This window comes from Crinia signifera, chromosome 1 (genome assembly GCF_055691185.1).
Source record: "Crinia signifera chromosome 1, ASM5569118v1, whole genome shotgun sequence".
In the NCBI taxonomy this organism is placed as follows: domain Eukaryota; kingdom Metazoa; phylum Chordata; class Amphibia; order Anura; family Myobatrachidae; genus Crinia; species Crinia signifera.
Window position 1 is genome coordinate 309,658,432 of NC_139217.1, and position 27,789 is coordinate 309,686,220.

At 43.4% G+C, this 27,789-nt stretch overlaps 1 protein-coding gene across 1 annotated transcript in view; it reads right to left on the minus strand.

Moving 5' to 3' along the window:
• LOC146078915 (guanine nucleotide-binding protein G(q) subunit alpha) overlaps positions 1 to 27,789 on the minus strand; it is a 114,368-nt gene that overhangs the window by 60,898 nt on the left and 25,681 nt on the right. The window contains exon 2 of the mRNA XM_083186143.1: positions 4,260 to 4,444. Coding sequence (XP_083042269.1) covers positions 4,260 to 4,444 — 185 coding nt within the window. The remainder of the gene's footprint in view (positions 1 to 4,259; positions 4,445 to 27,789) is intronic.

Below are 27,789 nucleotides of genomic sequence, written 5' to 3' on the forward strand. Positions count from 1 at the left end.
AATGGACTATCAATTGAGTAAAGGGCGCTGAACCACATTTGGGAAGTGTATGTTGTATGTAAGTTACCCGGCCCTCGGGTAATATTGTGGTATAGCAGCCTCAGTATAAATTGTTAAAAGAAAGTTCTTCTGTTTGATATTGTTAAGCGCGTCGTGGAGTATTGTGATATATATATATATATACACACACACACACACACATATATATACATATACACACACATAAAAATTCTTAGCGCATTTAGTGACAGACTTCATCTTTTGAAAGACTTTATTATTATTTTTTTAATCAGTAAACATCGTGCCTGCATCTATATCCTTATATCCTACGTCAACAGAAAAGCCATTTCTGTTCTATGACTGTTCTAGGTTGAGTACAGTTTCTCCAAAAGGCAAGCCTTCTGCCTGCTACGCTGCAGAGAACTGATCCATGGTGAGTGATAAGTGGGAATTAGCAGACACCAACTAGGCTAGGAGGCCATGTCATGCATACTCAGGACTAGGCGGTTTTCAGGAAGCAAATGTAGGAGGCAGAGCGGAAATAAGAAGTTCCAGGTGCGGATTGTAGGAGCCTGGTGGTGGCAGTGAGTTTCCTGCCCAAAGCACAGTGGTTGGAGTCAGAAACAGGTGGCTAGAGGGGATCCCTAAACAGCCCATGTCCTGTGAGATCAATCTAATTTGTGTTCACTTGGCGCATCAAGGTTGATCTGGTCGCATACATGTGTGCATTTGGCTAGTGAACTGCACAGCTTTTTAATGGCAAATTAATCTAAAACCCAAAAAAGGCAAAAGGGGCAAGTACAGTTCCACCCCATAGACATCTAAAAGCAGCAGAAATGGTTTTAAATAAGTGGACATTTGACTGAATTTATAAGATATTTGTAGTGTTGTGGGTACTTGTGTATTATCACGGCGCCCCCGATTTCCATCGCAGGTCATTGTACAACCAAATATCGTGTTGCATCGCATGTGATGCGAACGATTTTAAGTCGCACATGCACCCAGATGCCTAATATCCATGTTAAATGCCCCCCAGACCCGATTTTAGATTGTACACCCACCCTGATGGGTAATGACTATTTTAAATGCCCCCCATTGTTAACGCCACCCTACTATCAACGCCAACCCAAAACGTGGTGAGCGCAGCGAGCCCGCGAGGGGCGGTGGTACGCGTCCTCCGACTTTTTCCTACCCCCACTATCCACATCGGCGTGGAGTTGATTTTATATGGTGTGGCGAGCGCAGCGAGCCCTGCGAGGGGACGCGTAATACTTGTGAAGTTATGCGCGTCCGCACGCAACGCTTCAAGCTCGGTGGCTCGCTGCGAACGCCACACTATATAAAATCAACTCCACGCCGATGTAGATAGTGGGGGTATGAAAAGGTCGGAGGATGCGTACCGCTGCGCTCGCCACGCTTCGGGTTCGCGTTGATAGTGGGGTGGTGTTAACATACTTAAAAAACATACAATTAAAAAAATCGGGTCTGGCTGGGCATTTAACATTGAAATCGCGTTGCATCGCATGCCATTATAATGGCATGCGATGCGATATTAAAATTGTACACTCTGCCTGGGAAAAGCCTTAAATCGGTCCCATCACATACATTAATTAGTGGTATGCGATGCAATGGGCGCCGTGATAATACACAAGTACCGTGTTGTGTTTTTATATGTGCATGGTGTCCAGATCGAGGTGGGGAACCTATTAAGAAAGACTAATTTGTGCATATTAAATTATCGGATCATCTTCATTTCCACACATTCGGGTGATTGCTTACCATTAAACTGTCAAGCTGCACCATATCTCCTAGCTTGAATTTGAATAAAAAAAAAAAAGTGTTCATACAATTAAAGACATCATAAACTCTACCAGGAAGGACACCGCAGTTTTTTTACCTCTAGGATGTCAGTTGACAATATGCGTGAATCTCTACGCCTGCAGGAATAAGCTTTCGTTTTTAATAATGCTCTAGGCATCACTGAATTTACCATTGAAATTGACCGCTAGCTATCTATATGAGAGTACACTAGAGAACAAGTTTTACCCAAATTCATGCAAATAAGCTTCGTCTGTTTGTTATATTTTTTGACCTATTGTTACACTCCAATTTCAGATATTTGCATGAATCAGTGAGCAACATGGAAGTTTTTGTTATGCTACAGTGTGTGAAGCAGCGCTGAACCGCGTAAATAATATTTCAGTCATTCTCAAATGTCCACAGTCATTTTGGATCTGTAACATACTACAACTGTGCCCTTCGTCATTTCTCCTCCGTATGTTAGGATTACCATTACACAGAATGCATGGGAGTGGCTAACTCCCGCGTAAGTCAGCCACTGACATTATAATGTAGCATTTCTGTACAGATACAGCTGCCATTCCACACAAAATATACATATGCCGCATATCATTAGAATTAGCATAGTCAATTTATGTGTTCTACTCGCATAGCAATGCCAAGATGATGCATTTTGGGGAAGTGGGAATGCAAAAAAAGATGCCCTGCTAGTCTTGCCTGTTGTAAACATCCAGGCATGACAGGAAGGGCTGTTTAACATGACTGCAGAAACAGAGTACATGTATGTAGCATGATATCACAACCAGAATATTTTAAGATTTGGTAGAGACCAATTAGAACAAGGGATTAGTAAAAAAAACTCGCCAACAGTGGTGCTACAATCTGAAAATAGTGTGAAAATGGATAACATGTTTTATTGTGTTTTAGTATTAGTGTAAAACAATAATTGTATCCATTCATTAGTTAGGCTTGCTATGTACAGTATTCAACAAAATAAAAATTGAATACATAGGTGTACTTAATGCTCAGCATTCCATTGAAATAATGTATTTTGTTGCAAATGACCACTTACTAGCTTTTTTCTTAAAGAAGACAAACACATTTTCAAATATACAACATATGTAACATACATCTTTAGTGTACCAGTATTACTGTAGGAAATAAACAATTCTGATACATATTTTTTTTAACCATTTCTTTTAGTTGTAGTGTTCTACTAATAGATTAAGTCAGCATCCATTCTATTTGAAAAATGTAATTACATACTCCATAAAGACATGGTGGCAACACACATTAAAAGACTAAAAGGGTCATTTTACTATCCATTGGTTTTACAAAACGTGTCTGAGCCTTGACCAAAGGATTTTAAAAGGGCAACCATAATTAATCATAAACCGTAAAATCAATCAAAGCTGGCCTATAGTTAATCTACAGATGGAGCGCCTCTTATTGTTGCTGGTCATGGCGATTTTAATCGCCAACCGCCAGGACCCTCCGCAACCGTGCATGTCTGCCTGAAGCGGAGATTGGAAGGGATTCCGCTCCCCGTCGCCGAGTGACAGGGACACGGAGTGTGTGAGACGCTCATGCGTCCCCGTCAGATGGAGTGCCTCTCTGCCAGCTCAGGGAATCTGGTGATTACCAGTGCTGACTGACCTCTAATACCCCTTTCACATTGCAAATACTGTGTCGCACCCGGGATTTGGACACTGGTCGCTGACATCAGATGAGGGTGGCAGCGCTTGGAGCAGACACAGTCTCCAAGCGCTGCCACCAACATAGGCCTTTATTCAGATCAGATCGCAGTACACATTTGTTTGTAAAATGGGCAAAACCATGTGCACTGCAGGTGGGGGCAGATGTAACATGCGCAGAGAGCGTTAGATTTGTGCAAGTTATTTTGTTTCTGTGCAGGGTAAATACTGGCTGCATTATTTTTACACTGCTATTTAGATTTCAGTTTCAACACACCCCACCCAAATGTAACTCTCTCTGCACAGGTTACATCTGCCCCACCTGCAGTGCACACTGTTTTGCCCATTTTCCCCCCAAAAATTGTACTGCAATCAGATCTGAAAAAGGGCCATAGTGTGAAGGGGACCCAGGTAGCTCAACCCAGGTTACCCTGCTTTTAACCCGGATTGGAATGCCGGGTTGCTAGACATAGAAAATGTGTCCCCATCACACTGTACAGGGACCCGGGTCAACCCAGCAACAAACCAAGATCTACACCGGGTTATTTTTGTGATGGGAAAGGGGTATAAGAAGTCCAGTCAAAATGGGTTCACACGGATATAGACAGGTCAACGTGATCTTCTGTCAATACGATTCAGCAATAATCTAATTGGTTTGCAACAATTTTGATCCCAAACAGTTATATGGGTCAATATAGTCTCACAACAACACAACAACACATACTATCAGCACCACAAGTGTGCAGTCACTTAAATAGCATTTACCTTGTTGTGTTCATACTTGTATGGTATTTTAAGGGTCTCTGCGGCCCGGATCATAGCTTGCATTGCTGTAAATATATTCTGGTACACAAGTTTAGTGAAGCCTCTCTTATCTTCATCAGAGTATCCGGAGCCATGTATAATCCTCATTTGCTTTATAAATGTGCTTTTCCCGCTTTCTCCTGTGCCTATAGAACATAACAAAAAAGACATAATGAGTCATCTAGAGTGATACAAGTGTGAAGTGTTCCATTACATAAAGTGGTTATTAGAAGATTATACAGATAATGGGTTCAATGCTCTTACAGCTAAATACAATATAGAATATCACTAAATATTTAATGCTGAAAATTAAATTCAATTGATAAAAATTCTCTCTTAGAGGCAAATATAAAGCCAGTCCAAAACACAACTCTATAGGCAAGGGGTGTATACATAGTACGATTGCCTTGCTATTCAATCCTGATTCGATTGTGATCAAAGCACACAGCAAGGCAAACCCATTAGATTTCGACTATATAGTGCATCTCTGTACAATATAGTCTAGCCTGCAGTGTCTATTTTTCTATTCGAAATTTGAAAAGGGAGGTTCAGTTATGGCAGCAGGTTGGCTTTGCAGCAGCAATTAAATGCCTTCAACGACAGCCCAATTTGCCCCTTCAACTGGCTGATGAATGCCCGTTTTGCCTAATATTGTTTGATTCCCTATGGGCTAACAAGCACTTGCAGCAAGATCCCCATTGCTGTTAAGTGTGCTTTATCTCCTATCCATACTAGGTCACAGCTATACATAACCCATACAATTAAATTCTAGGACACTACCACAGATTGTAATGTTAACTTTAAATTGAGACCTATTGTCCAACCAGATATATTTCAGTATAGTTAGACACCACTTAACCAACACTTATAACTCATTCAACCAACCAAAATAATAGAATGACACCAAAACAGGATGGCAGGAGGACTAGCCTCGGCAGGGCGTGCAGTGGCCCCTGCTGATTCGGTGAAAGGGAATTACCGGTGAGTACCAAATTCCTTATTTCACCTTCATGCAGCAGGGGCCACTGCAGTCAAGACGTATGGGATAATACCCAAGCACTACTCCCGGGCGGGAGAGCGCTGGGACTCCTGCAAAACCGCTTTTCAAAAAGACATTGCTGTACTAGCAAAAGTGTCAAATCTGTAAAAACGTGCAAAAGTGTTCGCACCGGCCCAGGTGGCTGCTCTACAAATCTGAGTCAAAGGAACCCCTCTGGCCACAGCCCAAGAGGTACTCACTGACCTAGTAGAATGAGCCGAAACAGTACCCGGCAGCGTCTGATTACAATGACGATATGCCTCCCGGATTGTGAGACAAATGCACCTGGCCAAGGTCTGTTTCGATGCAGGCCAACCCCTTTTGACCGCATCGTACAAAACAAAAAAGACAATCTGATTTTCGCACAGCCTTCGTACAAGAAACATAAATTCTCAGAGCCCGAACTACATCCAGTAAACTATCCTCCCCTGAGAGAGCTGGAACCACTATGAGTTCATTTACATGAAAAGACGATACCACCTTAGGCAGAAAACCTTTACATGTACGCAACTCTGCCCTATCATTGTGAAAAATCAGGAGAGGCGGCCCTAACTCTGAAACGCGACGAGCCGAAGCCAGAGCCAGAAGCATGACTGTCTTCCAAGTCAGAAATTTCAAATCTGTAGACTGTAAAGGCTCAAACACGTCAGATTTAAGAAATGACAAAACAACGGACAAATCCCAAGGCTCTGTAGGAGCTGAAAACGGAGGTTGGATACGCAACACTCCCTTCAAAAAAGTTTGAACCTCCAGAATCAAAGCCAAACGGCGGTGAAAGAAAACAGAGAGAGCCGCGACCTGAACTTTTAAAGAAGCCAACCGCAACCCAGCAGACAAACCTGTCTGCAGGAATTCCAAGAGCCTGGCCAAATTAAATACAGCCTTTGGTGCACCTCTAGATTCGCACCACCTCACGTATGCTTTCCAAATCCGATAATAATGAGAAGAAGTATCCTCCTTCCTTGCTCTGATCATTGTAGGAATTACCGACTGTGGAATACCTCTTCTTTTGAGCAGCTCGGCCTCAACAGCCAAGCCGTCAAACGAAGACGAGCTAAGTCTGGGTAGACGAACAGACCCTGTTGTAACAGGTCAGATCTCAGAGGAAGTCGCCAAGGCCTGTCTATTAGCAAGTTCTGATAAACTGAATACCACGATCTCCTTGGCCAATCTGGGGCCACTAGAATGACCATGGCGGCTTCCTGTTTCACTCGTTTGAGTACCATTGGAATCAAGGGAAACGGGGGGGGGATAAATAGATGGTCGTAGGCCCACGGCACTGCCAAAGCGTCCACTGCCACTGCAGCTGGGTCGAGAGACCTGGCACAATACGCTGGAAGTTGATGATTCAATCTGGAGGCCATGAGGTCTATCTGAGGAATTCCCCACCTCTTGGTAAACATGCTGAAGACTTCCTTGTTGAGGGCCCACTCCCCGGGATGGAAGTCTTGGCGGCTGAGGAAATCCGCCTCCCAATTTTCCACTCCCGGAATGAAAATTGCTGAAAAATCGAGTGCATTGATCTCTGCCCATTCCAGAATGGGACGAACCTCCTTCATTGCTGCTCAACTCTTGGTTCTGCCCTGACGGTTTATGTATGAGTCAGCCGTCGCATTGTCGGACTGGATCCTCACCATCTTCCCTACAAGCAGGTCGTGAGCCTGAAACAAAGCCCACCTGATTGCTCTCAATTCCAGCACATTGATCGAAAGACTCGACTCCTGGGCGGACCAACGACCCTGGAAAGTGTGACCCTGCGTCACCGCCCCCCAGCCGGGCGTCTATCGTGACCACAGTCCACGTGTAAGGTCTGAAGCTGCGTCCCTGTAGAAAATTGTCCATGATGAGCCACCACTGGAGAAATCTTCGCGCCTCCTGGCTTGGAATAATGGTCCTGTGCAGATGTAGATGTGACCCGGACCATTGGGACAACATGCTCCACTGAAAAGCTCTTGAGTGGAATCTGCCATAGGGAAGAGCCTCAAAAGAAGCTATCATCAGACCCAGTAGTCTGGTGCACAGATGCACAGACACCCTGCGAGGAAGCAGAACCTGTCTGACCCTCCTCTGAAGAGTTAACGCCTTCTCCCTTGGCAGAATCACTCTCTCCAACCTGGTGTCGAAGATGAGACCCAGGAACAAAAGTCTCTGTTTCGGTAGTAGTTGAGACTTTTTGAAGTTTAGAATCCACCCATTCTGAACTAGGAATTGGCACGTCAACAAAGCATCCCTCTCCAGCTTCTCCGGAGAAGGAGCTTTCAAAAGAAGATCGTTCAAATATGGAATTATCGTCACTCCCTGAGTCCGAAGGACTGATGTCATGCAGGCCATAACTTTTGTGAATACCCTTGGCACGGACGAAAGACCGAACGGAAGGGCCCTGAACTGGAAATGCAGCTTTCGAATAGCAAAACGAAGAAACCTCTGATGGGGTTCCCAAACGGGAATGTGTAAATAGGCATCCTTGATGTCTAGAGAAAGAAGATATTCCCCCTTTTCCGAATTTGCTATTACTGAACGAATGGACTCCATTTTGAACTTGTGGTACTGGACGTAGTTGTTTAAATGTTTTAGGTTCAAGATCGGCCGAACCGTCTGGTTTCGGGACTAAAAAAACACTGGAGTAGTAACCCGTCCCTTCCTGTTCCTTGGGAACCGGGACCACTACTCCCTGTACCAGAAGTTTTTGAATAGAGTCAGTCAGAGCTTCCCGCGAATCTGGGGACAAAGGAAGCCCTATTGTAAAAAATCTTTTTGGCGGGTGGCAAACGAACTCCACCTTGTAGCCGAGAGCCATAATCTGGAGCACCCAACTGTCTCTGCAATGAGTTTTCCAGGCTTGCAGAAAAAGACAATCTTGGGCCCACCGTGGGATTCCCCCAAATGGGCGGGGAGTCCGTCATGCCACAGGCTTGTCGGGCTTGGGGTCTGCTCGGCGGGCAACAGTGGGATTGGAGGCGGAAGCAGTCCTACCTCCTCTACCTCTATGTCCTCTAAAGGACGCGAAACCCCCACGGCCTCTTCCTCTTGAACTGGGCGAACCTCGAAAGGCCCGAAAGGACGGCGCAGTAAAAACCCGTTTAGGCGGAGGAGCGGAAGAGGGAAGGAAAGCGGACTTCCCACCGGTGGCCTGAGCGATAAGCCTATCCAGCTCAGGTCCAAAGAGCATGTCCCCTGTGAAGGGTAATGCCTCCACCGCCTTCTTTATTTCAGCCTCCGCATGCCATGAGCGTAACCAGATAGAACGTCTGGCTAAAACAGCTTGGACGGAAACTTTCGCCCCTAACTCTGTAATATCCGCAGATGCCCCACCTAAATACGCGGAAGCATCCTTTAGAAATTCCGCGAAAGGAAGAAGCTCCGACCTGGACCTGTTAGACTAAAATCCTTCAACCAAATCACCGGCCCAACTTTCCATAGCCTTGCTGACCCAAGCCGAGGCCAAAGCTGGTCTGAGAAGAGCCCCTGATATAGAGTAAATGGATTTTACCGTAGTCTCTAAACGGCGATCTGGAGCTTCCTTCAAAGTCACGGCACCTGGTACTGGTAGCGTAGTGCGCTTTGAGAGACGAGAGAGAAACATCAGCTGAAGGTGGGTTCTCCCATTTCTCCCTTGAAGACTCGGAAAAAGGGTACATAGATTTAATACGCCTAGACAATTGAAATTTCTTGTCAGGGGATTTCCAAATGTCCAGTAACGGCCTATCTAATTCAGCCGAGTCTGGAAAATTAACCGCCTTTTTTGTGGTACAACCAAAAATAGAGGTTTGGGCCGGAGCCTCCAACTCCATAATGTTAAGCGTAGACTTTACGGCCCTGATAAGGCCTTTCACCCCCTGCGAATCTTCCCCACCCGACTCCTGAAAAGGAGGCTCAGGGTCCAGATCCACAGGAAATTCCCCTTCTTCCAACTGCTCTTCATCAGAATCCTCCAACTGATAAACAGCCGCAAGGGTTCTTTTAAGGGGCATCGGAAAAACCTGCTGCTGCGAAGGATCTGCAACAGCATGACTTAACGAGTCTACTGATTGAATAAGAGTCCTGGCCCAAGCCGGCTCTGAAGAAGACAATTTGCTGAGCTGAGACTGCAAACTCTCCCTTTCCTTACGGGATGCAGATAACTCAGCAGCTAAATTTGCCAAAACAGATTGAAATAATTCACCTGCTGGCTGAGCCCTAGAAGACTCTGCCCTATCAGGCTGCTGTGACTCAGAATAACAAGCCTTACATAAAGCAACACCTTTAATGTGCTGTGTAAAGTGTTCCTTGCACTTCTTGCAAGTATACACCTTTTGAGCAGCCTTAGAGGCTGCCGACCTTCCTGCCATTCCAAAGGATATAGCAAACACAGAGACAAACATGCACTCACTCCACAAACACACACACAGACCCAGTAGACCCAGGAACACAGCCCAACAGACCAAACCCTGGGACAAGGGAAAGAAAGGGAGAAGCCTCTTCCCTAACTAATTGTGTGTGTGTGCGAGTGATCCCCTCCGCTGACTTACAGACCAGCCTCTGATGTCCTTGAAGGGAGCGCAATAACAGGGGTGCAGAAAACCGGGACCGGGCACTGCCACCACCGCTGACAAAGCTGAGAGAGAGACCTTCTGCAGACTGCCCAGATAGCACTGAGACTGTGCTGTGGAGCAAAACATTTTTTGAAAATTGGTAGGCACTGCATGAAGTCACTAATGTCCAAACCACAGATCTTCCATGCACATGTGATTAAATACATTATAAACAAAACTGAGAAACTGTGATATTGGATAAGTGTGAAAATTGAACAAATTGGACAGTGTGTACGCACCATTAAAACCCGTAAAACAACAAAGTGACTACTCAGAAAGGTGTGGTGTCAAACTATATATAAAACACACACAAATTAAAATCTAGAGAGATCACATAAATAAACTAACAGTATCCCATTGAGAATTTGGGCTGTATAAACGGGAAAGAGTGTGTAGAGGGAAATTGGCATCCAGCCTGTGAACGGAGAGTTCAAGTGAAGATTGGGTAGTGTGTACTACCAAGACAATCTAATCACTGTGTACCCGCACAACGAAATGAATGCTCCCTGTCCATATATTCATTAAATTTAAATCACAGTGCAGTAGGAGTTGATAGGCATACAAGCCTCCATTATATTGAATCAATAGTCAGAGAGATATCATATTTGGTTGGAAAACAATAACAGTGTGATCAGGTAAATTGATCAGTGAAAACACACATATAATTACCAAAGTTCCTTTCCCTGAACAGGAGAGAACTATAATTTTGGAGACAGTAACACATAAAAATTGAATGAGCTTCTACATCACGATCTTTTTAAATCACCTTTTCTAAACTTTATTCACTTCTATGTATTTGTTCTTATAGAGAGGCAGTAATTAGCATACTCCCTCTTTTTTAAGGGATATCAAATAAAAGTTATATTTTATAGTGTATATTATCAGTTGGACGCCTTATCTAGTTATCTGCAGTGTGCACCCATTCCATCTCTACTGTTCCCTTCTTTGTTTTGTGTATATCTAAAATTTAGAGACGGGTAGCACCACATCTCTTTCTTCTTTTTGAATAAAACAGTCAAATGAATTGAAAAATTAATAGAGAAAGCAGATATAGCCTATAAGAGGCGAACAAAAGGAATTCAGTGCGGAACTCACCCCCCTTCCCCCTTATATTTTTGACAGCACTGAGACTCGCGTCTGACGTCACCACTAGCTCCGCCCCCCCCCCCCCCCGCTACGGCGCGAAGACGGAGCAAACGCGGTAAAATCAACTAAGTGACAGCGCGGCTCCTGAACACAGAAGTCGCCTTATACTCACAACAGGAAGGTTCCCTCAGCGCGCTGCACGCAGCGGCTAAACAGCTTTTCCATAGACCGGTGCGCTACTCCGGTCCCCGCCACCTTCATAAACACAGACGCCGACCTGGAGTGTGGCGCTGACAGTGGACCCGTAACGCCAGCCGCACGCAGCTGCGGCGGGTCCCCGGAGCTGATGCCCCGGTGGTCGGGTACTGGAGGTACACTGCGTGCAGTGTCAACCAGACCCCTCCAGGCATCCACGTAGCAGGCAGGCTCCGTTAGGAGAGTCTGCCTGTCCTCAATTTCAATACAAGAGATAATTAACAAAAAACCTAATCCCCCTCAGGAGACAGGTCCGAGGAGACCTACTCCTCCGGCACTTTTTCTAAGACTGGAGTCCTGGGGGGGGGGGGGGGGTGGAGTAGGGAGGAGCCCGTAACGTGAAGTTTTTTATTGAAAGTGCTACTCCTCCAGAACACCTACACTATCCCATACATCTTGACTGCAGTGGCCCCTGCTGCATGAAGGTGAAATTATGTTTAGAATAAAGAGTGTGACATCTATGGTCCTGCTAGGAGGAGGAGACAGCCACAGAAGTTATATCAACAGATTTCAATTAACTGATTAAAACTCACAGGTGTGGAGAGGTGTCCCTTGGGAGCAGGAGCCCGGCGGCAGATGACTCCATTGCCTCCCAGAGTTCTGCCTCTGCGCAGGTCAATTTAGCAATATAGTCAAACAACCTGCATGTTCAGTGGGTCCCAGTGACTTTACTGAACAGTGTCAGCAGCTGATACCTTTCAGTGTGTATGGGCAATATTGGCCCCATTCACACTACACGAACGCAGACAATATTGGTAACCTTATCGGGCACGTTCGAGTAGTGTATATGGGGCTTAAGGCACACTGCCAAAACTGCCAATGGGCACCCAAAAGCACAACTTTTTGCAAATAATGGACTATTGCATCTAATCTGCAAATTAATTTTTTTTTTTTTTTTCATGTTTTATTGAAATAGCCAACAAGAGAGTAACAATAATGCGATTAATAACATGCAGTACAGTATCCACGTACATATCGGTACTTATTTCACAACCTAAAATATTCCCAACTGACTGACGCAGATGGCTATTGTTTTTTTAACAATTTTCTGAAGAAGAATAAAGAAGGGAGAAAGTAGTAAAGCAGAAGAAAGAGTAAGAGGAGGAGAGGGGAGGAAGAGAGAGGGAAAAAAAAAAAAAAAAAAAGGAAAAAAAAAAAAAAAAAAAAAAAAGGGAGGGGGGGTAGGAGTTTAGGAATGGGACTACCTAAATGGTCCGAGAGCAAGTCCAGCTCACTCTAGACCAGGTAGCCGTCTTTGGTGTAACCTGTACCAGGGGTCCCAGACGCGCTGGAACTTTATAATCCTGTTACGTAGAAGGGCCGTAATATATTCCATGGAAGCTAAGTACCATATTTTATTAGTCAGCGCGATTAGTGAAGGGGCCTCCGTCTGCTTCCATTGGGTCGCGATAAGAAGCCTTGCTGCACTGAACAAATGCAAGCAAAATGCATTTTGAACCTTGGATAGGGAATCGAAAGGTTTACATAGAAGAATATTTAGTGGTGACTTAGGGACAGGGTGGCCTAGAACCTTAGTCGCTTCTTGTGTAACCTCGTCCCAGAATTTAGAAATCACAGGGCAGTCCCACCAAATATGGTAGAAGGTGCCAGTGTGTCCGCATTGCCTCCAACAGAGGTCCGAGGAGCTCGGGAAGAGCTTAGATAACTTATCTGGGGTCATATACCACCGGGAATAGATCTTAAAAGAGTTCTCTCTGATACCCGTATTAATTGAGGTTTTACTTACAAATTGACGCAGCTCCGACCAGTCCTCATCCTCCAGGCACACCCCCAGGTCCCGTTCCCAAGCTAACTCGTGTTTTTCTTTGGACGATGGGATTTGTGGGATAGTTAACGAGTACAGTGTGGAGATTGTGCCCTTACGACCTGGACTATAGATACAATGACGTTCGAAGGGGGTGGGGCTTCTGAATTTGTCAGATTTGTTGATAGATCTAATGAAGTTAACGATTTGCAAGTAAGCAAAGTTAGCGGTGGCAGGAAGGTTATAGCGGTCGCTTAGTGATTTAAAATCTGGGGGGGAAAATTCTCCCCTTATATGTCTTATTCTATTGATACCAGCTGAGGTCCAGAGGGAGGAATACGATCTAATATTTCCTAAGGGGAAATCTGGATGTTTCCAGAGAGGAGTTAATGGTGATGGATAGGTTGAAAGATTCAATTTTTTGTTAATTTTGTCCCATAACTGCAATACCGCCCGCACACATGGGACTGAGGCTATTGAGGGTGGTCTCAGCCTTGGGGGGAGCCATGGAAGGTAGCTAACTGATGGTAATCCTATTAAATCTGACTCAATGGCCACCCAGATTTTATTGTTCGGTGTGGTGTGCCAGGATGATATATGACTCAGTTGCACCGCATTGTAATATCTCTCAAAGATGGGAAGGCCTAACCCCCCATTTAGTCGAGATTTAGAAAGGATCGTCCTATTAATTCTGGGTTTGGTGTTCGCCCAGATGAACGAGCCGCAGAGGGATTGAATTTCTTTTAAAAACGAAGGAGGGACCTTAGCGGGAATTGTTTGGAACAGATATAATACGCGTGGCAAGACGTTCATCTTAATTGAATTAATGCGGCCAGTCCATGAGATGTAAAAGGGGGACCATCTTTTTAGATCTGATTTAATCGAGTGCAATAAGGGAATATAGTTTTCTTTGAAAAGTTGATCAAAGGATTTTGTAATTTGGATACCCAAATAGGTAAAAGAGTTGGATTTCCATGTAAATCCAAAACTCTGGTGGAGGAGGTTGGCAGTATCTGAGGGTAGATGAAGTGGCATGGCTTCAGACTTTCTGTCGTTGATTTTATGTCCCGAGCATCCCCCGTATTCCTGGAGTTCTTTCATGAGATTGGGAAGAGAAATCAGAGGTGAGGACAGGGTTAATAGGACATCGTCCGCAAATAAGGATATTTTGTACTCCTTGTCCCTAACCTCAATGCCTTTTATATTTGGGTTGTCTCTAATTTTAGTGGCCAGCGGTTCGATGCTCAGGACATAAAGCAAGGGAGAAAGAGGGCAACCCTGTCTTGTTCCATTATTTAGGGCAAAAAGCGGGGAGGACAGGCCGTTAGTGGAAACAGCAGCTGTAGGGTTTTCGTATAGGGAGCCGATGGCCTGCAGAAAGTTACCGTTGATTCCATAGGATTGCAAAGTTTGGAACATAAATGGCCAGGAAAGGCGGTCAAAGGCCTTTTCTGCATCTAATGACAACAGCACAGAGGGGAGTTTGCATCTATTAATATAGGATATCAAATTGATAGTTCGTCTGGTGTTATCTAGCGCTTGGCGGGAAGGAACAAACCCCACCTGATCCGGATAAATAAGCTGGGGTAGTAAAAGGTTAAGTCGATTAGCCAGAATCTTGGCGAATAGTTTAATATCTGAGTTAATCAGAGAGATTGGCCTAAAATTTGTTTTACAGGTATGGTCTTTATTAGGTTTAGGGATAACAATAATGGTGGATTTTAATGAGTCTGGGTGGAACTTTTCCCCGAGTAAAATTTTGTTGAAGAGAGATAATAAATGTGGGGAAAGGGTGGATGAGAAGGTTTTATAGTACATGGCAGTAAAGCCGTCTGGGCCGGGGGCTTTGGATGGCTTCTGTGATCGTAACGCAGATTGTAATTCTTCGGGTGTTATAGGAGCATTTAAGGTTGATGTCTGGGCATCGTTAAGTTTTGGGAGTTTGCAAGAGTTCAGATATTGTTGGGCTATGAGTGAGGGTGCAGGTGCGGGCGATCGGGACGGAGACAAGTTGTACAGCGACTTGTAGTAGTTATAAAACGTGTCATTAATCGAAGACGGGTCGTAAGTGAGTGTATTATTCTCGTCTCGAATAGATACAATAGCTTGAGAGGCACGTTTAGCTCTCAATTGCCTTGCCAGTAGTGCGTCAGACTTGTTACCCTTTTCGTAAAACCTCTGGTTAGCCCAACGTAAGGATTTCTCTGTTTGCTCAGCAAGAATGGCTTGGAGTTCCCCTCTTACCCCCTGTATTTGTTTCTGTGTCTCATTAGAGTGTGTTTGTTTATGCAGGGTTTCTAAACCTTCCAGTTGTTTAGTTAAAGCCATAATCCTGCCAGTCTGTACCTTCTTCCTATATGAGGCGTATCTAATTATGGCCCCCCTAATAACAGCCTTGTGGGTCTCCCAGACTGTCGCTTCAGCGGTCCCAGAGGAGGAGTTGTGGGCAAAATATTCTTTTATCTGAGATTGGAGTTCTTCTCTAAACTTAGGGATCTGAAGCAAGGACTCATTAAGTCGCCAAGAGGGCCGTCCAACCTTAGAGTTAATGGGGTCTATAATTATAGATACCATGGAGTGGTCAGACCAAACCACGGGTGTGTGATCAACTCTGGCTAGGGTAGATAACAAACCGCTACAACCCAGCAACATATCTATCCTGGAATAAGTGTCGTGGGGGATAGAGTAAAAAGTGTAGTCTCGTGAGGTCGGGTGGATTGCTCTCCAAGTGTCGAACAGTCCAGCCTCTGTTATCAATTTCTGGAGGGAGTTGAATTGCGCGCCGCTAGAGGGGGTCTTTTTTTTAGGGGAGCTTCTGTCTAGCGTGGGTGAGAGGACAGTATTAAAGTCACCTCCTAGTAACAATAGTCCCCTACGTATAGGGTGCAACTTGTCAAATAGATCCCGGAAGAATTTAGACTGACCGGTGTTAGGGGCATAAACATTAACAATGGTCATGATTTGATGGCCAATTTGTGCTATTAAAATAATATATCTCCCCTCTGGATCTACAGCTTTAGAAATAAGTTGAAATGGTACCGATGAGCGAATGAGGATTGAAACACCTTGTTTCTTTGAGAGATTGGTGGAATGAAAAACATTAGGAAAGCGCCTGGAGGATAGGGAGGGATGGGAGTGTTTTTTGAAATGAGTCTCTTGTAGCAGGACTATATCCCCCCTTTTGGATTGTACAGTTCTATGCAGCAACGATCTCTTACGCGGTGTATTAAGGCCCTTCACATTGAGGGAAAGCACAGTCAACGTCATCGTTCCCAGGCACAGACCAGTGGTCACAACAGTGTCTGGGAAAAGGAGGGAATAGGGAGGGGAACGAAAAAAAGAAAAAGAAAAAAAAAAAAAAAGGGGGGGGGGGAGTGGACGACTTTACCCTCTTATTCCTAGGGAAAGAGGGGAGGGCCCACTAGTTGAGCACCCAACAAAGAGGACCAAAAGTGAGAGGGACAGGTGAGGATAAAGGAAGAAAGGGGAAAAAAAGAGAAGAGAGAGAAACACCCCCTAGAAAAGAGGTAAGGAAGGGGTGTTTGTCACAGAAGGGAGCAAATGTTGGGACAGCCGCAGAACCTAATACGGTTCGTTATGCAGCGATCCCTAAGGGGAGGGTGAGTGGGGCGCGGCCAAAATATATGATAGATATAGAAATTATGAGCTATGGGCAGAATATAAGTGTGAATGAAGAGAGAAAACAAATGGGTATAGCCGAGGGCGGCCCACCCGGCGCCTAGATATACATTCGAAAATCTGCATATTAATTTAAAAGGGCCAAGAGGAGTTCATTACTTATGCACACCATATAAAACAATTGAATTCCCCCTGTTCATATTAACTAAATAAAGCTTATTTTGTGCTTTCATAAAAGGTAATAAGTCAGGCGTCTCAATTTTAAAGCAGGACATAAGAAACAACCTCCAGTACTAACTGTAAAAGGGAGCATGTGGAATCATAAATCGGCTAACCATCCTGCAAACACACCTTTGCACTTATCAGGTAGATCAGACCATATTACAAGACATAACATTGCTCTTAACTTGTCCCCTAGTGTCTTGGGAGATCTAGAGCGCTCCAAGGGATGATGGTTTCACCATTTTCAATCCAAGGGAATTGGATGGCCTTATGCAGCAGCCTATGGAGGCTTAAGGCCCATACACACTGGGCGACTGAGCTGAAAGTCCCTCAAAACAGGAGGTTTGAGCGGCTTTCAGCTCAAAGCCGCCCAGTGTGTATGGTCCGGCAATGAGCGCTGCTGTTTGCTCCAGCAACATCGCCGGGTAAGCCGTTCATCTGTTGGTTATACCAGCAGATGGACGGCTTTGCGTAGCGCTCTAAATGTCATATGCTGTTGAGTAATACCTATTTATTAAACAAAATACACCTTCTTGCTTAAAAAAAAAAAATGCCTGTTCACAATCCTGTGACCACCAGAAGAGTGGAAAATGCTAGTCCATTCTCCAGCTGTTCCTGGTTGAGCCGAGTGTCTAAGCTCAAGCCCTCTGCTATCTAACATACTGGTCCATGCTGACTAGACAGGGAGAATCCACTATCACCACCAAATATGTGTGGCAGCAATATGACCACTCATACCTGAAAGCAAGTGATCTCAGAGGTCGATGTAAGGAGCAGAGTGGAACAATTGGTTGCAGATACTAGGACACAGTAGGAGTCGACACCAACACACTGATAGTAAAGTCCACTTAGGTTGCTCAATGACAAGTTGTCTCCTCTGTCTACGACTGAGATTCGTCAGGTGGGATTCAACATCCCGTCTGCTGAGCACCAAAAAGGGGGTGTGCCTGCGAGAAACGCCCATGGAACGCTAAGATCTGGCTGTGATCTCGACAATCCACAGCCATTCTTAGCAGAACGGAAAAGACAGCATTGAATAGGCACCTGTCGCTATTTTCCCATCTGAAATAGCGGTGCGGGATTGAATATCCCCCTTAATCTTTGAATTTTCACAATTTTAGTATTATATAGATTTTTTCTTGAATTTAAAAGAAAACATTTTCTGTCTAAGGAAAAAAATAATAATCAAACCTCACATTTCAGGTTATTTACCCAACACAAACTAATGACTTTTTCCCCCAAGCTGAGGTAGCGGCACTATGAAAAATCAATAACACAAACGATTTTATTCTGGATGAGGTCCCTTTCGCAGTTATTAACCCCTTCCCGACATTTGACGTACATTTACGTCATGGCCGGGATGTACTTCCCGACACATGGCGTAAATGTACGTCATGGCTTTAAACTGTCACCGCGTCTATAGACGCGGTGACAGTTTAAACATGTCTGCTGTCCCTGACAGCAGACATGTCCCTGCATGCCCAGGGGGGGGCTGCGATGCCGCCCCCCCATCGGCGATCGCTGTGATTGGCTGTTCAGTGTGAACAGCCAATTACAGCGTTTTCTGTGTCACCGGCGAATAACGTTCGCCGGTGACACAGGGATCGGTGGTGATTGGTGCTGTAAAGTACAGCACCAATCACCACGGGGTGTAAGGGTGACACTGGTGTCACCCCACCTCACCCCACCCGCCCCCAAAGGCCGTGATTGGTTCGTCGGACCGACGAACCAATCACAGCCATGGAGGGTGATTTAAACTAACAGTGACTGCACTGCAGACGCCATTCCGGTCTGGAATTGCGTGCAGTGCGGTCACCGTGCCTATCTGCCGCGATATACTGACCTGATCCTTGCAAACACTTACCTGATCACTGCTTGTAGCGTTCCTGGATCTTGTTACTTCTTGTGACTTCCTGTGTTGTGCTGCTGCAGTGTGTTCGAGTCATAGATAGAGAGATAGAGAGAGAGAGATAGAGAGATAGAGAGGGCTAGTGACAGAGAGTGCTATATTTTGTGCTGCTGCAGTGTGATAGAGTTATAGATAGAGAGATAGAGAGATAGAGAGATAGTGACAGATTGTGCTATATATTTTTATATATATACAGCTGTACTGCGTGTGCAACTGACTGCTGCCCCCCCTTTTGTGCTGATCAGTATAAATTAACTGATCAGCAACTTTTTGGGGGCGCAGGTTTTTTTTTTATATATATACCTGTCAGTGCTGCTGCTGCAGTGTCATAGAGTGATAGATAGTGAGAGATAGAGAGATAGTGATAGAAAGTGCTATATTTTGTGTCTGCTGCCCCCCTTTTGTGCACCCCCAGCAACTTTTTGGGGGTGCAGGGGTTATTTTTTATATATATAACTGTCAGTGCTGCTGCTGCAGTGTCATAGAGTGATAGATAGTGAGAGATAGAGAGAGATAGATAGAGAGAGAGATAGAGAGAGATAGTGACAGAGAGTGATAGAGTGATAGAGAGTGCTATATTTTGTGTCTGCTGCCCCCCCCCTTTTGTGCTGATCACTATATCTGAGGTGATCAGCAACTTTTTGGGGGTGCAGAGGTTTTTTTTTTATATATACCTGCCAGTTGCACTGTCAGTTGCACCAAAGGTTGTGCACCTGCTGCCCCTCACTGGTAATCAGTGTCGCATCACTGATCACCTTTTTTTTTTTTTGAGGGTGCTGTGGGGTCTTTTTTTAATCAAATTTTTTTGATCAAGTTCCTGTTGCCTTTGAGTGCTGTTCAGTGACGGACGTTACTGACCAACATCTGTGCTCAATTTTTGGCACAGGACCTTTTTTTTTTTTTCTGCACTACATACACACTACACACTACATACTACATTGAAATAAAGTTTGTACCCCCCCTACACTATACACGTGTTGAAACATTTCACTACCAGAAACACAAAAATAAAAATGGCATCCCAAATGTCATCCAGAAGAATGTATTCAGCGGAGGAGGCATATGCCATGCTTGCCTCTGACTGACACAGCCAGTGAGGCAAGCGGGGAATTTGAAGGATTCATCTTAAGCTCCTCTTCCTCCTCTAGTGATGAGGGACCCCCTCAAAGACGCCCCCGTAGAGCAGCTGAGACCCCCCCCCCCAATAATTGATCTCGTATGGACCCCACCACCAGACAATTTTGAGCCCCAGGTTCCTGAGTTTTTGGCCATCCCAGGAATCCAATTTGATTCCACAGGTCTCAGAGAAATTGACTTTTTCAAATTATTTTTCTCTGATGATTTTATAAATTTAATGGTGGACCAAACTAATTTATATGCCCAGCAGTTTATTGCTCAAAACCCCACGTCATCATTTGCTAGGTGGACCCCTGTAGATGCAGTAGAGATGATGACGTTTTGGGGTCTGGTGTTTCATATAAGCATAGTAAAAAAGCCAGAAATTAGGCAATATTGGAGTACAGATGTTCTGTACAGCACCCCACTTTACCGTATGGCCATGACCCGGACTCGTTTTGAGTTAATCCTTAAATTTTTGCATTACAACGATAATGCACAGTGCCCACCTAGAGATGATCCCACCTTTGACCGGCTATTCAAAGTCAGGCCGGTCATTGATCACTTCAGTGCCAAATTTGAAGAGATGTACATCCCAGATAAATTCATTTGCATAGACGAGTCCCTTATACATTTTAAAGGAAGGGTTAAATTCCGCCAGTACCTTCCCAGTAAGAGGGCAAGGTATGGCATAAAAATGTATAAGCTGTGTGAAAGCACCTCAGGGTACACCCACAGGTTTAGGGTATATGAAGGGAAGGATTCAAGAATTGAACCGCCAGAATGCCCCCCCTCCCTCGTAGGTGTTAGTGGAAAAATTGTCTGGGATTTAGTGCACCCCTTCCTGGATAAAGGTTATCACCTCTATGTGGATAACTTTTACACCAGCATCCCCCTGTTTAAGGCCCTTGGTTCAAGAGGTACAGCAGCTTGCGGTACTGTGCGCAAGAACCAAAGAGGCCTCCCAAAAACGCACATTGCCCAAGTAATGAGAAGGGGTGAAAGCAGGGGAATATGCACCGAAAATATGTTGTTGGTCAAATATAAGGACAACAATTCACGGAGACAGTACCACCTCCGTCCCTGTACGAGGTACCAGTACCCACACCTCAAAACCTAATTGTATCCTGGATTACAATAGGTACATGGGCGGAGTGGATCTTTCAGATCAGGTACTGAAGCCGTACAGTGCCCTGCGGAAAACAAAAATCTGGTACAAGAAGCTGGCCATGTATATCATCCAGATGGCACTGTATAACGCTTACGTGCTATTCCATTCTACCAGCCAGAGGGGGACATTTATGCACTTTCAAGAGGAAGTCATAAAGGGCCTAATATTTGGGAACCAGCAGGCAGAGGGCCCCAGTACTTCTAGTACTGGCCCCCGTATTGTACCAGGGCAGCATTTTCCTGATGAAATCCCCTCCACTGGAAAAAAGGGCAGGACACAAAAAAGGTGCAAAGTTTGCTATAAAAAGGGAATAAGAAAGCAAACTATTTTCCAGTGTGACACTTGCCCCGACAAACCCGGCCTATGTATAAAGGAGTGTTTTAAAATATACCACACATCTATGGATTATTAGGTTCATAATTTCACCGTGCTTCGGGGGTCTTGCTAATGCCACATAGCACCCACCATTCATTCCACCAGAATCTGAGCCGCAAAATACAAAAATCACTCCTTCCCTTCTGAGTCCTGCCATGCACCCAACTGGTATTTTTTGGTCACATGTGAGGCATTGCCGTACTCGGGAGAAATTGGGGCACAGATTTTGGGGTGCTTTTTCTCCTTCATACCTTCTGAAAATGAAAAATTTTGAGCCAGAACTGCATTTTTGTGTAAAAAATTTAATTTTTCATTTTCACTGCCCAGTTGTACCACAATTGGTGAAACCCCTGGGGGTTTGAAATGTACATTATACCCCTAGTTGAATTCCCTGAGGGGTGTAGTTTGCAAAATGGGGTAACTTGTGGGGGGTTCCACTGTATTGGTGCTTCGGGGGTCTTGCTAATGCGACATAGCACCCACCAAAATTCCACCAGAATCTGTGCTGCAAAATCCAAATATCACTCCTTCCCTTCTGAGTCCTGCCATGCACCCAAATGGTATTTTTTGGTCACATGTGAGGCATTGCCATACTCGGGAGAAATTGGGGCACATATTTTGGGGTGCTTTTTCTCCTTCATACCTTATGAAAATGAAAAATTTTGAACCAGAACTGCATTTTTGTGTAAAAAATTTAATTTTTCATTTTCACTGCCCAGTTGTACCACAATTGGTGAAACCCCTGGGGGTTTGAAATGTACATTATACCCCTAGATGAATTCCCAGAGGGGTGTAGTTTGCAAAATGGGGTCACTTGTGGGGGGCTTCCACTGTATTGGTGCTTCGGGGGTCTTGCTAATGTGACATAGCACCCACCAAAATTCCACCAGAATCTGAGCTGCAAAATCAAAAAAATCACTCCTTCCCTTCTGAGTCCTGCCATGCACCCAACTGGTATTTTTTGGTCACATGTGAGGCATTGCCATACTCGGGAGAAATTGGGGCACAGATTTTGGGGTGCTTTGTCTCCTTCATTCCTTGTGAAAATGAAAAATTTTGAGCCAGAACTGCATTTTCACTGCCCAGTTGTACCACAATTGGTGAAACCCCTGGGGGTTTGAAATGTACACTATACCCCTAGATGAATTCCCTGAGGGGTGTAGTTTGCAAAATGGGGTCACTTGTGGGGGGGTTCCTAACTTTTAGCATCTTATGGTGCCTAGAAACCTACATGGTGCATAAAAAATAATCTCATAAAAAGGAGGCTCCAAAATCAAGTAGGTGCTCCTTCTATTATGAAGCCTGTGGTTTGGTCAACGTGCACACTAGGGCCCCATATAGGATATTTATGAAAACAAAAGAATTGGGGGAATCAATTTTTAGTCACATTCTCTAGTAAAATCTACTGTGTTCCTTAGAAAAATGTATTAAAATTGCAAATCTGCAAAAAAAATGAAATTTTGAAATTTCACCTACACTTTGTTTTAATTCCTGTGAAACACCTAAAGGGTTAACAAACTTCCAAAATGCTGTTTTGAATACTGTGAGGGGTGCAGTTTTTGAAATGGCATCATTTATGGGGGTGTCTCACATACAAGTCCCTCAAAGTCACATCAGAACTGAACTGGTCCCTAAAAAAAATCAGTGTTTGAAATTTTTTTGAAAATTTGAGAATTTGCTATTCATATTTTAAGCCTCCTAGTGACCAAAAAAATTAAAAGGAAGTTGAAATAATGATGGAAACATAAAGTAGACATATGGTCTATGTTAGTTATTAACTATTTTGAGTGGTATGATTATTTGTCTCACAAGCAGAAAATTTAACATTTTGCAAATTGCTAAATTTTCCATTTTTTTACGACATTTTGGTATTTTTCACAAAAAAACACAGACTGTATCGACCCAAATTTACCACTAATTTGAAGTACAATGTGTCACGAGAAAACAATCTCAAAATCACTGGGATAAGTAAAAGCAAAAAAAGTTATCCCCACTTAAGTGATACATGTCAGATTTGAAAAAAAGGGCTCTGTCAGGAAGGCAAAAACATGCTGTGTCAGGAAGGGGTTAAAAACAAAATGAGAAAATTAATGTGTACACCAAAAACGTAATTATATCTTTGCAGAAAATGGTCTTGTCCCAAAGATCTAGCACCTCCCTGTACAGAGAGATTTGTATAAGTGCATACAAACATAAAAATCACTGCCTGCCATTATTTAAAGAAGACTCCCATGCCTAAACAGGACGTAAGAAATATTTATGCTGTTGAAGTACTGTATTGGTATATTGGGGTTATAAAAACTATTTTTTAAATTGTCAAATTAACAGATTTTGGGCCACTTCATATGGAATGACTCAAACACAAATGGTTTTCTTTAAATATTAACAGTACTGAAACATTTTGAATATTTTAGTAAGAACCAAAATTCTAGCCATGTAAATAAACATGTTTATTGACTTTATGGGCAGTATTCAATGAGGATAATTTGCCCTGTTTCATGGCGAATTTGTGCTATATTCGCGTTGGAAGGTGATTTTTTTGGGTCAGAAAGCGAATCACCCTATTCAACGTGCACTTCTCGCCGTCTTTCTAAGTGATTTTCGCCGTGTGTAGCAAATCGCCATCTTTTCATGGTGAAGTGGAAAGTGAACTTTTAAAATAAAAAAAAATCAGGAATTTTATTCTGAGAAGGGGCATGCTATTTTTATTCATGTACTTATAGCACATGAATATAGATTTAATTATAAAAAAAAATATATTTATTTATTTATTTTTACACATAGCAGCCAGCAGGGGGCCGGGAGCCGAGAGCCGCTCATAAGATATTCATATATTCACTGCTCCCGATCATTACATATGCACGATCAGTGAATACCCGGTCTGCTGCTGGGTCCCCTGCTGGCTCTCCCGGGGGGCAGCTTGTGCTGGCTGGGTCCAGGGGAGCCCTCTTCCCCTCCACATACATTCTGGGGCAGGCAGGCAGACTTCCATCTTCCTGCTGGACGCCGCAGGGGTTAAGATTCGCCGTCAGGGGCAGCGAGCCCCTGCGACGTTGAATAGGGGGATAGCAGGGGGACAGCGAGGCTCCGAAACACGGCGACAGTGCAGCAAATCCTAAACAGGATTCGCTGCACGCCGCGATTATGTACATTGAATACTGCCCTATGAATGACCAACAACTGAACTTTGCATTGAATGACCAACACCAGAACTTTGTGCAATATTGCCTTCATGTTTCTCAACAGACCAATTTATGTATTCAGTTATATTGCGGTTAGGAAATATAGACTGTAAGCTGCAATGGAGAATGCCGTATTGACAATCAGAATCCCGACTGTCAGGCTGTCATCTGGCACTTGAAACTCCAAATCAAAATGTTCAGGACTACAATACGGACATACAAAGGCTTGAGCTATAGAATCCTACCATATATATTCACATGCATACAACTGTAACACGTAGCAACAGAAGTGCTGTTATTGTCCACACTGACATTAAGTCATTTTCAATCATACAGTCTAGTCAGTTATCTAGAGTAGAACTGTAATGTAATACATGATAAAGCGCAAGGCGTGAGGTAATAATTCTGATTTCCAATTACTGTAGCCAGAAATGTTCCATATTTTGCTTACAGACTTTAGTTTAAAAAGTACCTTTAGAACATTTAGATTACAGTGGAAATAACTACATTACAAGAGCATCTCCCTAGGGTACTTTAGCTGAATCTATTTTAATAGGATCCCAAGCACTATAGAATACATTCAAGTTCCATTCCGTTCATATTAGCAAAGCAACACATGAACTGCTCACATCTACAGCAATACATTAGGACATCATGGTTTCATCATTTAGCTTCTTAAAAGCTTTTTAAGAGGCTATATACATAAAGTACTAAGAAAGTTTCATATAGACATTTCTTCCATTAGATATTACATGTAACCCCTGCTATTATATGATTGTTGTTACATACACAGCGTAGTGGTACAGCAATAGCTCATCCATCTCAAGCTCTGAATGGAAGTAGGATAAATCAATGTATCTTGGATCCTTCCATTGCGAGTTTTCTGTGGGGGTGGAGATGCAAGTGTTTGTGCAACTTTAACCACTTGCCTGGTATGGTCGCACCATTTGTGACCACACCAGGCACTGCATTATGTGATCTGATCACAAACAATGCAAGCATGGTCGACTGCAGGAAGTGGATTTTCCTGCAGCTGCTGCTCTCAGAAAGACCCACTCCCTGCTTCCCTGCTTCCCTGCACCACTCGTGTAGCCAGATCCCTGAGTAAATTTCAATAAAATGAAACTCATGTTCTTAACCTAATTCACTCATTTAAAAAAATCCAACAGTTTCGGAATTGTTTGTAGAAAAAGTTAAGTGGTTAAAAAGGAAAAATACTTTTTATACTGTAGATCACTTGAAATGGGTCTGCAATTGGCCCTTGTGTATGGCCCATAAGTTTATGCATAGAGTCAATATTTGTGCGGTTGACCATTCTTTTTCAAGACCTCTACAATTCGCCCTGACATCAATGCTTTCAATCAACTTCTTTGCCACATACTGACTGATGACCATCCATTCTTGCCTAATCAGTGCTTGGAGTTTCTCATCAAAATTTTCTGCAGTGTAGAGGTTACGCTGTGACATCATCAAGTACTAGCACAATTACATCACTCAGTGTCTCTTACTTTTGACCTCCACATGAAGTTATTAACCATTCGATCAGTGCAGGAATACTGAGAATTATTTTAAATTCTCTGAACCATAGGAGTACTAAGCATGAGTGGGACAGATACTAAAACTTAAAATGTTAAAAAAAAAAAAAAAAAAAAAAAAAACAGTCTCTCGTTTGAGGTTTCTGGAAATATATGTATAAATGGGCAGCAAAGATATTGTAAATGATTCGCATTACTGCCTCACAGCACGGAGGTCATGGGTTTGATCCCGACCATGGCACTAACTGTACAGAGTTTGTATATACTCTTTGTGCTTGTGTGGGTTTCCTCCGGGGACTCCAGTTTCTTCCCACAATCCAAAAATATACTTGTAGGGAATATAGAGTGTAAGCTCCACTGGGGCAGGGACCGATGTGAATGTTCAACTATACTCTGTAAAGCGCTGCGGAATATGTGTGCGCTATTTAAATAACTGGTAATAAATGTAGAAACCACGAAGATTATGCATTAAAGATGCGTCTATTACCTTCTTTTGACTTGGAGGACCATTTCATACAACAGAAAAACTGACATTTATTATGGCTTTCTGTAGGATTCATTTACCAGAATAATTGCTACAGTTCTAAGGAGTGCAGGTGACAGACCACCTGCGCTGGATCAGTCTCACGCAGAGCCGCAAGTAAGGTAACATTCTGGTGGGGAAAACTTCATACTGTTAGTGTGTTACTGGTTCATTGCAATTCCATGTGTCAGCTACTGTCATTTCAAGCTTGTATCAGTCTGTATGATGCTGTGTGTGTTAAAGAATTAAATTCTTAGGATCCCATGATCCATAGTAAAAAACACAGACATATTTAGCAATTCTTAAGTCCTTAGAAATTTACCATCACCAACTTCACAACACGATCCTAATTTTATATAAATTGTTTTTACTAGTTTTAAGATGTTTTTAAATCACATTTGTTCCTTTTATTTTAATATACGGATAACATTTTACAAGCAAAAAGAGAAATATGCAAAAAATACCACTTTTGCAGATTACAGGTTGAGTATCCCGTATCCAAAATGCTCGGGACCAGGAGAATTTTGGATAACGGATTATTCCGTATTTCGGAATATTTTAATATTTCAATGATGTATTTTGAAGTATCTTGCATTTATGCTGTATAAACACATAATATACACACAAATATATTTTATTACCACATAAAATACACACAAACATATTTTAATTGTTCAAAAAACAAGGTTTCAAAACGTGAAACAAAATGTGTGTACTATCTCAGCACTGAATTTGAATGCCAAGCAATCATGGTCTTGCACATATATAGTGCCAGTTACATATCATGTCCCCAGTGATGCTGTTACAAATGTCCCCAGTGAGTTTTTAGCAAAAAAAATAATTTTTTTTTCACTTTCTGGAATGTCCGTATTTCTGAATAATTCGGATAACGGATATTCGGATACGGGATACTCGACCTGTATTTCAAAATGAAAAAATTCCTTTTGTGCAGTCAAATTCTAGGTTTCTATGGAATATTATGAATGACACCAAGTACCTAAGCTTAAATCACAAATGCTCACACTAAGTGGTCAGTTAAATCACAAACTTTCATAAATTGCATCAATGGGCCTAATTCAAACATGATTGCAGGACAAATTTGT